Source organism: Bufo bufo, chromosome 7 (genome assembly GCF_905171765.1).
Source record: "Bufo bufo chromosome 7, aBufBuf1.1, whole genome shotgun sequence".
NCBI classification, from domain to species: domain Eukaryota; kingdom Metazoa; phylum Chordata; class Amphibia; order Anura; family Bufonidae; genus Bufo; species Bufo bufo.
This window is the reverse complement of record NC_053395.1, coordinates 199,113,005-199,128,726: the sequence shown is the minus strand read 5'-3', so window position 1 is coordinate 199,128,726 and position 15,722 is coordinate 199,113,005. Positions and strand designations below refer to the sequence as shown.

The 15,722-nt window shown below is 44.7% G+C and overlaps 1 protein-coding gene across 4 annotated transcripts in view; it reads left to right on the top strand.

The window, feature by feature from the left end:
- Nucleotides 1-15,722, top strand: part of MARCHF7 (membrane associated ring-CH-type finger 7) — a 43,769-nt gene that overhangs the window by 26,454 nt on the left and 1,593 nt on the right. For 2 of the 4 annotated variants that reach the window (XM_040440311.1, XM_040440312.1), the window contains exons 5-9: nt 1,152-1,295; nt 4,791-5,874; nt 8,079-8,248; nt 12,110-12,219; nt 13,197-13,310. In XM_040440311.1, the coding sequence (XP_040296245.1) occupies nt 1,152-1,295; nt 4,791-5,874; nt 8,079-8,248; nt 12,110-12,219; nt 13,197-13,310 (1,622 nt within the window). The remainder of the gene's footprint in view (nt 1-1,151; nt 1,296-4,790; nt 5,875-8,078; nt 8,249-12,109; nt 12,220-13,196; nt 13,311-15,722) is intronic. The other 2 variants (XM_040440314.1, XM_040440313.1) reach the window with 2 other exon arrangements.

The following is a 15,722-nucleotide window of genomic DNA, read 5'->3' as shown; positions in this document are numbered from 1 at the left end:
CGGCCAGGTGGAAACCAAAACTACTTTATTTTTTTTTTCATGTCCGTGGATCCTCCAAAAATCAAGGAAGACCCACGGACGAAAAAACTGTCACGGACCAACGGAACCCCGTTTTGCGGACCGTGAAAAAATACTGTCGTGTGCATAAGGCCTAACACTATTGTATTTAGTACTGTGCAGATTAAAGGGGTTTCCTGGAACTGTAATACTGACTACTTTATTTTATGGGCCATTGTGCCCTGGAATAGACGCAGCTCCATATACTGGCTAGTGTTCAGCAAGTGACATCTACACAGTTAAGGCAATTTAACAAAGGATGTAAGCCAGCATTTTCAACTACAACCGTGGCATTTTGTGCAGAAATTTGTGTTTTCTTCAGTTTTATGCTACTTTCATCATTTGTGAAAACGAGTGGGAGCAGTGTGATCTGATCTGTGTTCTGGACTGCCTCTGCACCTTCAGCCAGCTGATGATTGGTGTCTGGATTTGGACCCCTACGATCGGATATTGATGAGCTATTCTAATGCTGGATTTAGACTTGGCTATTATGTGCAGATGACTGCAGAGCGTAGAACAGAAGTGGTGTGACCATATAGGAGTGTGCATTATAATACTAGCCAGCCTTAAGGTGGATTTAGATGGTCTGATCAGGAAGGAACGTTCCTGCGCAAGCTCATTCCCAATTATCTGCCCATGTAAAGGTGCTGCCGACGAACAAGAGAAACGCTCGTTTATTGGGTGATCCTGTCATCCGTGCAGGCACCTAAATGATCATTTTTGGGCAGCAGATTATAATGTCTAAACGGTGATCTGCTGCCCAGAAACAATGCATCTCTGAGGAAGAGCAATATCCTTGATAATCTTTATACTGTGGAGGTGATCGCTGCATGTAAATATAGCGGTCCCCTCCACTGAATGAGCAACTGACTCAGGAAGGAATGCTTCTTTCCCAACAATTGGCTGCTTCTTGGCACATGTAAATGTTCTTTTAGACTAGTAGGCACAGGGGAATTCTAGCCTTTTAAAATGGCACGTCTCCTAGGCCTTTTCTGGCATTTCTATTGCAATGTACTCATCAAGTGTATATGGGTATTTTTTATTTTCTAGAATTTTAATGGGCATCATCCTTAAGAGTTCATTATCACTTTCAGACACGCCGAGCAGGTATGGGCGCTTTCCTAGGACTACTTCGATGTTTCATTCTGATATAACAAGTGAGCGAGAAAGGAGGTCAGACACCTCTTCACGTGGACTTACGGATTATGGACATAGAAATGGTGACTCAGCACCTTCGTGTAAGTGATCTGGTTACAACAACAAAGTTTGCAGCTTAAATTCCAGGTCGGACTTGTTTGTGCGAATCTCCTTTGTGTTTGGTTGAATGATGCGTTCACCATTTTAATGTTTCTGTACATAATTTTACATAAGTGAAGATTGCATTTAGCCTGGACACAACCCAAAGTGTATGCATTAAAATGAATCTCTTGCTAGCACTCTGGAGAGGGATTCATTCTCGCACATGTACTGTGGGTTGTAACAATGTACAGCATGTGATCCTGGAAGTGCTAAGAGCATGTAATTGGACGGGGGGGAGCAGCCCCTGCCGGTAAGCAACTTTTAGTAAGTACCAATAAAAATGGTACTGTAAGGGTCCATTCACACGTCTAAGTGTTTTGCAGGTCTGCAAAACAGACACCGGCAATGTGCGTTCCGCAATTTGCAGACTGCACTTCGCTGACACTATAATAGAAAATTGCTAATATTGTCTGCAATTGCGGACAAGAATAGGACATGTTCTAGTTTTTTGCGGATCCGCAAATGCGGATGCGGACAGCACATTCCGGCCCCATTGAAAATGAATGGGTCTGCATTCATTCCGCAAAATTGCAGAATGGATGTGGACATGTGAATGGACCCTAAGGGTTCATTCACATGTCCGCAGAATGGGTCTGCATACGTTCCACAAATTATGGAACGGGTGTGGACCCATTCATTCTCTATGGTGCTGTCTGCGTTTCCAGAGCATGCCCCTGATATACCGGTCCGTGGCTCTGGAAAAAAATAGAACATGTCCTATTCTTGTCCACAATTGCGGACAAGAATAGGCGCCGGCCGGGTGTATTGCGGATCCGCAATACACTACGGACGTGTGAATGGACCCTAAACAAGGGGGGGGGGGGGGGGTTCTTGATAACAGCTTATATAATATATTCTGATTTATGATAGTTTTCAAAAAGCACTCCTACAAATGTTTGTTCTGACCTGTTATGGCGGATTTCGATGGTCAGAGTAGTGGCCGATTTTCAAAAGATGGCATGCTTTCCTGGCTGCTCCTTCATTGAGTGAAGCGGTGCATTTTAAGGTTGTTTCAATACCAACATTTTGATTCTGTTTCGATAGCATAAAGTATTGCCATACTCGATACCACGTGGAAAAAAGCCGTGTGCATTCCGCATTTTATGGAATCCAATATTTTTTATTTTTTTTTTGGAGGGACAAGGTGACTAAAATAAAAATGGTTAACCGTGCAGTTTTTTTTACAGAGAAAGAAAATAGTCTGTACAATATACAGCAGTCAATAAAAGTATTACCAAAGCATTACATGATCGGTCATAGAATTAATTCCATGAAGACCATATGTAACATCAAGCATATTAAAAGACATACATAAGATCAAGTAATATTATTACACAGTATACTTTGTACAAACCAAATTTCCCACCAATACGGTTTATAAACAAAAGACCATCCCTCCCTACTCAACTAAAGCCCACCCGAGCGATGGAATGGGTCTGACCTCCAAAATTGGTTACATTATCAATACTTCAAAAGAATAGCCCTTGGTGTACTTCTCTTATCCTTTTTTATTTTTTTTTATATTGACAATTTTTATTGTTTTTCATATTCATTGGATCAAGCATTGTCAGATATATAGTATATGAACTTTTACAAAATAAATGCCTGAAGTACAAAGAGCAATTGAATCTCTTATCTGTTTTAACAGGCCACTTCACACCCAACTTATGTCGCCTCCTAGATTTGTATTAAACGTTTACTTTCATTGGTGGTGCAGTGCGCCTGCCCCTCCTCTCCTCATTGGAGGCAGCAGCACAAGGGGAGGGAGAGACTGCTTCCTTCTCCCCTGTGCTGCTGAGGAGAACACGGAGCGCGCTGAGAGCAGCGCACTTCATGTTCTCTGATACTAGACTGCACATTAGCGACGCCTAGTATCGAAAAATGGCAAATCTAGGTTGATACCAGACAAAAGTATTTAACTCTAAACCTGAAACAACTCTAGTGCATTTACATGCAGCGATCATTTCCACTAAATGAAAACAAGCAATCGTTACTGCCATCGCCCATCCTCATACAGGTGCGTTGTTGCTAGGCCACAGATCACTGTTTAGACGGCACAATCTGCTGCCCAGAAACAACAATTTATACTTGCCTGCACGAATGAGTTTCACCCGTTGAACAAGCATGCTGATCACTCATTAGGTGATCGGCTGCACCTTTTGGGGGGCAGATTGTCGGGAAAGAGCGTTCACAGGAACTTTCATCCCTGGTATTCTGCCTGACAAACCTAGCATTAGAATAGAAAGGTACATGATATAAACTGTAGTTAAGGTAATTTTCTTACTAGTGACTATGTGAGTTATAACCTCCCTTCTGATCCTCAGCTGTCATCTGACCGGCACTCTGACTCTCCAAATAACAGCATCTTGTGTGGACAGGAAGACAGTTTCTCTGTATACCTTTGGGAGCCTCCATGTCTGTCTCATAGGAGTGAATAGAGAAATAACTGCCTTCCTGTCCTGTGTCACTTGGAAATAGTGCTGTTCACATGACACAGCTGAGGATCAAAAGGGAAGTGATAACTTCCATATAGTCTCCGGTAAGATTACCTTCACTACAGTTTACATCATGTAATTTTCTAATGGGTCAGAATTTTTATTTTTTTGTGGGAGTTCTTTAACCCCTTAAGGACCCTTGCCGTACATGTACGTTACAGCTGGACGTGACTTGAGGACCAGTGACCTAAATGTACGGCAGGCTGATTGTGCAGGAGCTGCGCCCACCCGATCAGCGGCCTGGACCCGGCAGTCACCTGATCCACCCCCTCACTTAAACGCCATAGAAAAAATTAAATAAACTGTGCTAAAACTTTTTTTTTTGTCACCTTACATCACGAAGTGCAAAATTAGCCCCTACATAAAACAATCAGGCAAAAAATAGTCTTTCAAAATATGGAGATACTAAAAAAAATCTAAAATGCTTTATGTAAAACTGAAACAACCAAAAAATACCTCGCATCCGTAACAACCTGCTCTCTAAAAATACCACATGATCTAACCTGTCAGATCAACATTGTAGAAAACAAACTCTGCCAAGATATATATAATTTTTTTTTTACACCTTACCTCAAAGTGTAATATAGAGCAATAAGAAATCATATGTACCAACAAACCTGCCACCTTATCCTGTAGTTTCCAAAATATCCTAGCGATATGCCCTAATCTGCAAGATTGGAATACCTCTATGTCCATACACATGTGTTATAAAATACAAGCCCCATACAAATGTACCAGAAAATCCTCAGCTTGCTCTTTCATGGAAAAGCCATGTGTTTTCTCCACAGATTTCAAGCCTTCAGTGATTTTCCTTTTCTGATCTGTTGGGTCCAGCTGACTGCATAATTTCTTCAGTTAATTACATTGGACAAATGTTCAGCAGAATCTATAGAAGAAAATCTTCACCCATAAATTTTTATTTGTTTTTTTTTCATGTAGATCTTCAGGATAGAGTTTCTTCATATGCACAAGGCGCAAGACCAAAAGAGAACTCTCAAAGCACAGTTCGGCTTAACACGTCTATCAACCACCAGTTGCCTTCTCAGAGTTCCTCATTGCTCAGAGATTCCAGCAGAAGTTCAAGATCAACTATGTCTAGAGACATACGCTCCCCACAAAGTTCACTGGACTTTCGCCATACATCTAGTAGAAATGAAGGAACAGCAAGAACTGCATCAGGGAGAGTATCCCCTGCCCCACCAAGGTCTGCAAGCGAGCAGAATACGGATACTGAAGGCAGACGTACAACAAGGCACTTGCTTTCTCGCCTTGCTTCTAGTATGTCTTCCACCTTCTTCTCTAGGCGATCAAGTCAAGATTCCCTAAGCGGAAGGTCTACCGAAGCAGAAGAAGCACACTCAAGTTTACAGACCGCTTCTCAGCCAGTCGCCATAACACCTGCCAATACACACACACCAGAAACTAGGCCTTCAGAGCAATCTCAGGGATTTGCATTTCTTAGGCGGCGGCGATGGGGCTTGTCATCAGTGTCTCCAAACCAGAGTTCTGATTCTGATGCTGAAAGCTACAGGTCTGAAGATTCTGAGACCAGGACTTCTGGTTCATGGCTGCCTTCATCTTTAAGGAATAGGTGCACACCCCTGTTTTCCAGGAGAAGACGGGAAGGAAGAGAAGAACCATTCAGAGCATCATCTACCTCAGATTCTAGCAGGATGCAAAGTCTTCTCAGGAGGGCATCTCAAGAAGATTCTTCATTAGATGAAGTTCACCCTGTCCCAAGAGCTGGCAGCTCTTCACCCCTGTCTTCGGACTCTCTTAATGGCTCTGCCCAGGCTGCGTCTCTAGCAGAATCCCTTTTCAGTAGGAGAAATTCAGGAATATCAGGCATGCTTCCTAACTCCTTTTTACATTTCTCTGTGCCAGCCGCACTTGGGAGCTCCTTATCAGACAATGTCATGATAACCGTAGACATTGTTCCCTCAGGTAGGACAAGTGATGGTCAAGAGACTGAAAAGTCTGCGAATTCAAGGGATCCAGAGAAGCTTAAGAAAATTCAAGAGAGGCAAGTATTACAATAAGAATGTCTGTGTGTGGATTCGTCTACATTATCCAAACTATGATAAAAAGCAGATGCATTAATGCATCAGGTCTTATTTGGCCCCCTTATCTGAGGGCCGCATCAACTAGCGGGAGATGTGCTCAGGTTGAGGATATATTGTTTTTATAGGACTTGATACCTGTAAACTAGTGATGTCCCTAGTCGTGTGAAGGGTATTTAACGGGATTGACATTGACCTACAGGGTAGCTTCCTATAGGTCATTCTAAAGCCTATATTAGACAGGCTGATCAGCAAGCAATTGTCAGGAGTGAACCAATAGCTTACTAGCTAGTGGAGGAGATTCCCGATATTACATGCAGCGTCCCCATGCTGTATAGTGGTTTGCCGATGACAGATGGTAATTAGACAGCAGGATCTGCCGTCGGCAAGTGCTGATTCCTATACAAATCTGTATGCAGAAGTGCTGTAAAGTCCTGCAGCATTTACAGACCTTTTTATTTTTTATGGAGCTGATTGAGACAAGCGCACCTAATAACTGTACTGACCGAAAAGACTGCTTTTATGCTTCTGGAGGAGGGCTAGTGTGTATACTTTCTCCTAGGAAGCTTTTGCCTGTACAACTCCCTACACCAACTGGATCTCCAAGGAAAATGAATAGCTTCCAAAAGCTGTAGGATTTGATTCAGTGTTTTTGCATAAAAAAAATCAAATCTGATGGCTTTTGGAAAATTATTCGTTTTCCATGTAGGGAGTCTTGCAGGCAAAGCTTCCTAGGAAGAAGTATACACACTAGTTCTCCTCCAGAAGCATGAAAACAGTCTTTACGGTCAGTACAGTTTTTTGGTGCGCTTGTCTCAATCAGCTCCCAAAAAAAAGTTTGTAAATGCTGCAGGACTTGACGGCACTTCTGCGTGCAGATTTGTATAGTAAAAGCTGTTCCTGCATGGGTGAGGAAAGCAGGATTTGAAGGCTTTCTGCCAGCAATTAAATAGTGTTTTACATGAATACTGATCTTAGATGATTGTATATTTGCGCGCAGTGTCTCCCCATCCATCATGTGCTGCTCTCAGATTGAGGTAACTTAGGAAACCTGAGAGCCTTCTTTAATGTGTAACCTTGCCAGACTGTGCCTGAGGGAATGGCATAGAAAGGTAATATGGACGAGCAGTCATGGTTTTGCTGCCAGTTGAATCTAAGCTTGGCTGGCACAACACTAAGAGCATGTATAGCGAGCACTGTTTTATTTTTTATTTTTTTTCCCCCTCCCCTCTCCACACGAGTTGCTCGGTCACTCTGGACTTCTAGTATAACTCGATGTTCTGATAGTCATTTCTTGGTGACAGTAACGTTTAGGGTTTCTTTGAGTTTTCAGAGCCTCCCCCCCCCCCCCCCCCCCCCCCCTGCAAAAAAAATAAGTGAAGGCAGGGATCAGTTACCACTTTAGGCCTCCACATCGGTCTTTGTTTCTGGGGCTGCACTGATGTCCAAGACTAACCCATGTCCTCGTTGCTGCCAGTCACTAGCTTCAGTGGTCACAGGGGGTAGATGGGCATCTTGGTGCTGCAGAGACTAGCACTGTAGTGTGATAATTTTAATAAAGGGTCAGAATTGTAAAGTGATACCTTAGATTCCCCTTCAGGGTTCCTGACCACTCCTTGGTCAATGATATGGCCACTGTATGTTGAGGTGAAGGAAAGAGCAGCTGGGACCCAGAAAGCCTCATAATAAAAGTGAGATTGTGGGTTTTGTTTAGAAAAGGCTGTACCCTTTGGAAAAAATATGGTCACACAATTCCTTAAGGCCCAATTCAGTTGCGTTCGGAATCCGGTAGCCTGATGCAGCTGAGGATCAGGTTCCTGGAGCTCACGGTGTCTGGCATTGCCAGATACTAAAATGTACAATTGGATCACCATGGACTATAATGGGATCTGGCAGAGATTCAGCTGCTCCCTGGTAAGTATGCAGGGGTTCGGCCGGACAAAAAAAAGCTGCGTGCAATTTTTTATTTTATTTTTTGCCCAATTCCTGGCATATTTGCTGGGCAGCAACCAGATCTCTGCTAGACAGTATTATAGCTAGTTGGAATAGCAGGCATTGAGGTAACATCCGGCAGGCTGTTCTCCACCGGATGACACTAGTGCAAAAGAAACCCAAGTAGTAATCTGTGATGAGCAATGAGATGTCTTACATGCTCCTGTATTTTTAGCCTTCTTCTGGAGGACTCTGAAGAGGAGGATGGTGACTTGTGTAGAATCTGCCAGACTGGGGCAACCACTCCAACCAATCCTTTTATCGAACCGTGTAAATGTTCTGGAAGTCTGCAGTATGTTCACCAGGACTGTATGAAGAAATGGCTTCACGCTAAAATCGATTCTGGTGAGTCGTCTCGTATATCAGTTTATCAGAACATCCTGCCAATTGTGGATTGGTTTACATTGTTTTAAATCCCTGCAATAACTGGCAGCCTCTGCCCTCATAGGTTAGTAGTTATTTGGGCTGTAGCATATAGTGTATCAAGGCTTGGCAGTGCTGCATGCAGTGTCCAGGTGGGTTTTTGGGATGGCCTAAAGAAAAGGTTTGGAATGATACAAGAACGTTGTTTCAAGTGAATTGGGCAGGTGACAAATCCATGTAGCTGGGAGCTGCTGTGTAGGAGAAATCGTAGAGATGTGGCACTAGATCAGGCTTCTGGCCTCTTCCTTCTGGAAAGCTTCAAGGGTCCCAGAAGCCAGACAGTGATTTTATCCATATAGAGATCTAGCTATAGACAGTGGATATGTCTACCCACCCCTGTTTAAATGTCTGGTGTCTGTGATGTAAAAAAATGAGACTAAGATAAGTCCTTTCAGAACTTTTTCCACCTTTAATGTGACCTATAAACTGTACACCTCGATTGAAAAACTGATCTTTTTGGTGGAGGGAAGAAAACAAAAAATTAATGTGGTTGCATAAGTGTACACACCCTCTTATAACTGGGGCTGTAGCTGTGTTCAGAATTAAGCAATTGCATTCAAAATCATGTTAAATAGGAGTCAGCATACACCTGCCATCATTTAAAGTGCCTCTGATTAACCCAGGGCTCGACAAATCCCGGGCGCCAGGTCGCCATGGCAACCAGGAATTTGGTCCTGGCGCTTGGGTATTTGTCAGCCCGTTTTCAAAGATGCGCTCTCGGCGCGCACCATGGTTTCCTGAGCCGGCACAGTGGAGAAGGAGAGGAGTCCCTCCCTCCCCACTGTGCGCGGCTGCCGCTGGCCACTAAGAGCAGAGTAGGAGGAGGAGGGGAGGGACTGTAGCCACTGCGCCACCAATGAATGTGCCGGCCATATCCCGGCCCCTATGACTGCACGCTGTGATCCGCGTGATTAACCCCTCAGTTGAGGGGTTATTCGCACGGATTACAGCGTCCTGTCAGAGGTCGGGTGCCAGGTTCTTCAGTCTCGACTCTCTGCATCAGTGGGCAGTTCCGATCGGAGTCCCAGCAGTGTAATACTGGGGCTCTGATCGGTTACCATGGCAGCCAGGAGTCACGCTATTGAAGTCCTGGCTGCGATGGTATGTTAGTAAGCAGCATTATACTCGCGTGCGCCGTGGCCGCCGGTCGCTCCTTCTGTCTGTGCGGCTCATTGCTAATGCTTATAGCATTAGCAATGCACAGCATAGACCTATGAGAAGAAGGAGCTCCCGGCGATCACGGCGCACGTGAGTATAATGCTGCTTACTAACATACCATCGCAGCCAGGACTTCAGTAGCGTCCTGGCTGCCATGGTAACCGATCGGAGCCCCAGCATTACACTGCTGGGACTCCGATCGGAACTGCCCACTGCCACCAATGATGGGGGGAGGAGGAGGAGGGGGACCCTGTGGCCACTGCCACCAATGATTAATACTGGGGAGGGAGGCGGGGTGGGTTTGTTACCAGAGGGGGCTGATAAGAGGGAGGGGGGGGGCTGATCAGATAAGAGGGAGGGGGGGGGGGGGATGAGAGGGAGGCTGGAGGGGCTGATGAGAGGGAGGCTGGAGGGGCTGATGAGAGGGAGGCTGGAGGGGCTGATGAGAGGGAGGCTGGAGGGGCTGATGAGAGGGAGGCTGGAGGGGCTGATGAGAGGGAGGCTGGAGGGGCTGATGAGAGGGAGGCTGGAGGGGCTGATGAGAGGGAGGCTGGAGGGGCTGATGAGAGGGAGGCTGGAGGGGCTGATGAGAGGGAGGCTGGAGGGGCTGATGAGAGGGAGGCTGGAGGGGCTGATGAGAGGGAGGCTGGCTGCCATGGTCAGCTCCCTGCTGTGTGCACAGGGCAGCAGGGAGAGTGTAAAGTCCTATTCACCCTAATAGAGCTCTATTAGGGTGAATATGACAAGGGTTCTAGCCCTTAAGAAGAAAAAAAAAGTTTAAACACCCCCCCCCCCCCCCCCCCAAATATAGAAAACAATATATTGCGATATACATGCTTAAAATTATATCGCAATATAGATTTTGACGCGTCTCCGCCTGGCTCCTAACTTTTTTAGCTGGCTCCTAGATTCCAAGGAAATTTGTCAAGCCCTGGATTGACCCCAAATAAAGTTCAGCTGCTCTAGTTGGTCTTTCCTGAAATTTTCTTAGTCGCATCCCACAGCAAAAGCCATGGTCCACAGAGAGAGCTTCCAAAGCATCAGAGGGATCTCATTGTTAAAAGGTATCAGTCAGAAGAAGGGAGCAACAGAGTTTCCAAGGCATTAGATCTACCATGGAACACAGTGAAGACAGTCGTCATCATCAAGTGGAGAAAATATGGCACAACAGTGACATTACCAAGAACTGGACGTCCCTCCAATTGATGAAAAGACCAGAATAAAACTGGTCTGGGAGGCGACCAAGAGGCCTACAGAAACATTAAAGGAGCTGCAGAAATATCTGGCAAGTACTGGCTGTGTGGTACATGTGACAACAATCTCCCGTATTCTTCATATGTCTGGGCTATGGGGTAGAGTGGCAAGACGAAAGCCTTTTCTTACGAAGAAAAACATCCAAGCCAGGCTACATTTTGCAAAAACACATCTGAAGTCTCCCAAAAGCATGTGGGAAAAGGTGTTATGGTCTGAAGAAAGCAAGGTTTAACTTTTTGGCCATAATTCCAAAAGATGTGCCATGTTTTTGCGCCAAACATATCACCAAAAGAACCCCATACCCACAGTGAAGCTTGGTGGTGGCAGCATCATGCCAAGGGGCTGTCTTTCTTCAGCTGGAACTGGGGCCTTAGTTAAGCTAGAGGGAATAATGAACAGTTCCAAATACCAGTCAATATTGGCACAAAACCTTCAGGCTTCTGCTAGAAAGCTGAACATGAAGAGGAACTTCATCTTTCAGCATAACAACGACCCAAAGCATACATCCAAATCAACAAAGGAATGGCTTCACCAGAAGATTAAAGTTTTGGAATGGCCCAGCCAGAGCCCAGACCTGAATCCAATTGAAAATCTGTGGGCTGATATGAAGAGGGCTGTGCACAGGAGATGCCCTCACAATCTGACAGGTTTGCAAAGAGTGGGCAAATCTTGACAAGTCAAAATGTGCCATGCTGATAGTCTTTTTGGGTAGGAGTCCGAGTGCTGTGATAAAATCAAAAGGTGCTTCAACAAAGTATTAGTTTAAGGGTGTGCACATTTATGCAACCATATTTTATTTTTATATTTTTCTTCCCTCTACCTAAAAGATTTCAGTTTGTTTTTCAATTGAGTTGTACAGTTTATAGGTCACATTAAAGGTGGAAAGTTCTGAAATGATTTATCTTTGTCTTATTTTTTTTACATCACAGAAACCTGACATTTTAACAGGGTTGTGTAGACTTTTTATATCCACTGTATATATCCTAGCAACATTTCAACACTTTATAATGTGGGACTAGGACGTTCCCTCTGTCTTTTTATAAAATGGCTTTGTTTTCCAAATACCAGATGCTAAGCGTTTCCTGCAGTTACTTCTGACATTTGATTTGGGTTGCAGGCATGTAGACTTGGGATGTACTCCCCAACATAAGTGAGACTGCCACCTTTGCTATAAGATTTTTGGGATTTGTGGTCTATCTCCTACACCTTGACAGGTGCTGCACATTGCATCAGATTTGGGGGGGGGGGGGGGGGGGGGGAGGAGATAAAACTTGATGGGGTGATGCATTTTGTAGATGGATAGATTGGTTGTAGGAATACATAGAAAGCCATAAGTCTCAAATTAAGTTGTGGGACATCTCTTCATTGCAGGTTCTAGTCTAGAAACAATAACTACATGTGAGTTGTGTAAAGAGAAGTTGGATCTCAATTTGGAGGATTTTGACATACATGAACTTTACCGGGCCCATGCCAATGAGAGGGTGAGTACAAATGTCACTTGTTAAAGGCTCCACAGCATTAATGTGGTAAGATTGGTAATATTTAAGGGGTTGTCTGGGTTCAGAGCTAATAACCCATTTATTCAGCATTTCGTGCTCTGATGCTTCTCTTGCACTGCATCACACCAGGCAAAGGCTGTTTTGTTTACATACTCGCTCTGCTTGGGGGAGGCTTCTGGTGGCATCACGGGCACTAATGAGCGTTCTATAGTGCTGCCCTAGCCAGGCTAGGGCAGCACTATCGAAGCCTCCGCCAAGCATACTAATGCTGAGATTTGGTAAGTCATCGGAGGTAAGGAAAAATCCCTTTCCCTATGCGATTCACCCCAGGGCAAGGGAGAGCATTGGAGCATGAAATGCTCCACTCGTTCATGCTGAATTGGTGGTAATGTCAGGGTTCAGCTCTGAACCCGGACAAACCATTTAAGTTGTACCCTGGACTTTGCAGCCTGCTGGCCTTTAGGCTCCATTCACACGTCCGTGGTGTGTTGCAGATCCGCAACACACCCGCCCGGCACCTTTATAGAAATGCCTATTCTTGTCCGCAGCTGCGAACAAGAATAGGACATGTTCTATCTTTTGCGGAGCTGCGGACCCGAAGATCGGGCCCGCGCTCCGCAAATGCGGATGCAGACAGCACACGGTGTGCTGTCCGCATCCATTCCATCCGCATAGAAAATGAATGGGTCCGCACCCGTTCCGCAAAATTGCAGAACTGATGCGGACCCATTTGCGGATGTGTGAATGGAGCCTAAGGCTCTGCTGGCATACCAGGAGTGTCTCCATTGTGAACAGGGCCTTAGGGCATACTGTGATGTAGCTGACTTGTAGTGCAGATTCTGAACCCATCCATGGAAATTTACAAGGCAAGAGGATGGGGTTTTCAGAGCTCTATCACCTTACAGTAGACACTTTGCACATTATGCCACTAACTCTTGCACTTGACTGTTCTTCCTTAGGCTGAATATGAATTTATAAGCTCTGGTCTCTATCTGGTTGTTTTACTGCATCTATGTGAACAGCGCTTTTCTGACATGTTGGGAGCTGCAAATGAAGCAAACACTCGGGTTAGAGTGAGTTCATGTATTTTTACAACATTACGTTTTCACTTCTTGTGCTTAGTAAAAAGGTTACAATACAGTTATTAAAGGGAGTCTGTCGCCACACTTGGACATTATAGACCGCTTACATAGCATTCTGGCATACCTTTTAGATGAATCAAATGGTACCCTTGTTGCATTCTTATGCGGTAAAAATATTTTTTTTTATTTTTTTTTATTAATATGTAAATGAAGGCTCGCAAGAGCCCAGGGGCGGCGTTAACTTCATTGGGGCCCAGGCTACTCATCCTCTTTTTTTTTTGGTAATATCTCCGCTCCATCCTCTGTCTGCCCTTCTCTTTTGCGTCCTCCTCCTCTCCCAGCAAAATACCACACCTGCGCTCTGCCTTGCTTGGCCGGAGCATGCGCACTGCAATGCCCTCCTTCTCCTGCGCGACTCTGATCCGCCTCCTTGCAGCTGGGTTCACGCCGTTGGCCGGAGCATGCGCAGTAGCTACAGTGATGCCGTGCCCACAGTGGGCATTGCAGTGTGCATGCCCTGGCCAAGTGAGGCAGAGTGCAGGCGTGGGATTTTGCTGGGAGAGGAGGATGATGCAAGGGAAGAGAAGGGTGGGCAGAGGATGGGGCGGGGATATTAACAAGAGGATGATCTGCCCGGGCTCCAAAGAAGTTAACGCTGCCCCAGGGCTCTTACATATGAATAAAAGCCTGTTTTTGCCACAGGTGAACTGCAGAAGAATGCAACAAGGGTACCATTTGATTAATCTAAAGTTATGCCAGAACGCTATGTAAGCGGTCTATAATGTCCAAATGTGGTGACAGACTCCCTTTTAAAATAACCAGTTGCTGCCATTCTGCATGATCTGTAAACCTGGATTCACTGTTAGTCAGATTATACATCCTTATTAATGGGCTATGTTGCCTTAACTGTAGGTTAAATTGCCCCGAACTCGCAGCATCATAGGTTGGGTTTGGGTGAGTGAAGCCCGCAATCAGACAGTGAAGCGTCCAAGTAATAAAGGTGCTGGATTGCCGAATGTGCATTTTGCACTGGTATGCTGAACTATAAAGATGCCTTTTGACCATTTTAGTTTAACTAGTTTTGCTATTTTTTTCTTATCTGTGCTGGAAACCTGAAGGCTTAGGGAATTAGAAACTGCTTGCTTTTAAAGTCTGACTAATAATTGCAGTGTAATTGCTGGTGAGTAGGTTGTTTTTTTTAAAGAAGGAAGTGACTGGTTTAAGATGGAAGGAAGTTGCAATGAGTTGAAGGGGAATAGGAGGCAGGGCTTAGGGTGAGATGTTGAATGGCATCATACATGACTATCCACATCACCCAGTAGAGTAAGTGTGAGTTCACATCCACTGTTTTTCCATACTTCTTATCCATCAGAAGAACAGACAAATGGAGAAAACAGACTCTGTAAAATAAAGATCCTGTGCATCAGATGTGCACATTTGGTAACTGAGCCATTTCCGTTTTGCATGCAGTGCTTTATTTTCCATCTAAAATAATAAATCTGAGTGAAATGGCTCAAACTAATGACAACTGTGCATAACTGATGCATGGAATCTGTCAGAAGAACCGGAAAATAACTATGTGATCTCTTCCTAAGTGTATAGTGTAAGTGACAATCTGATGTCATTTTTTTTTATCTTCATGCTTGCAATAGGACATTGTGCTGTGACAAACCAGCAATAAAATGCATTGAGAGGACTTGAGCTCATGCACATAATGGAGAGGACTCAAAGACCATTCCTCTTAAAGCATTTTACTGTTGGTTTGGGGGAGCACAGCATCAGTATGCAGGTTAGTACGAAGATAAAAATGACCTAACAGGACTCTGCATCACTTACACTATACAGCGCTTGCTCTAGTTTGGGAGGTGTCTTGGAGAATCCCTTTAATATAAATGCATTTCTAACCGTACTTAACTTTTACCTATCGGAATACCCCTTTATCCCTTATCCACAGGATACGGGATAACTATCAGATCGATGGGTGTCCTACTGCTGGGACACCCCTTATCTCACAGGGGTCCCATGCCCCCCTGAAATGACCACAGCAGCCAGTCGCACATGTAATGTGGCCCCTCCATTCATTTCTTTGGGAGTTCCAGAGAGTGGATCGCTCTACTCGGCTTTCTCTAGAACTCCCATGGAAATAAATGGTGCAGGCGCACACGTGTGTGACTGGCTGCTCTGGTCATTTCAGGGGAGCAGCAGGGGGTATAGGTCCCCCCTGTTGAGGTCGGTAGCAGTCCCTGCAGTAGGAGCCCAACCAATCTGATAGTATCTTCTATTGATAAGGGATAACTTTTTTTTTTTTTTTTTAACCTATCAGAATACCCTTTTTAAAGGGTTTGTCACGCTTTAGCAAATGTCATTTGCCATGTAGAAAGTTAATACAAGGCACTTACTAAT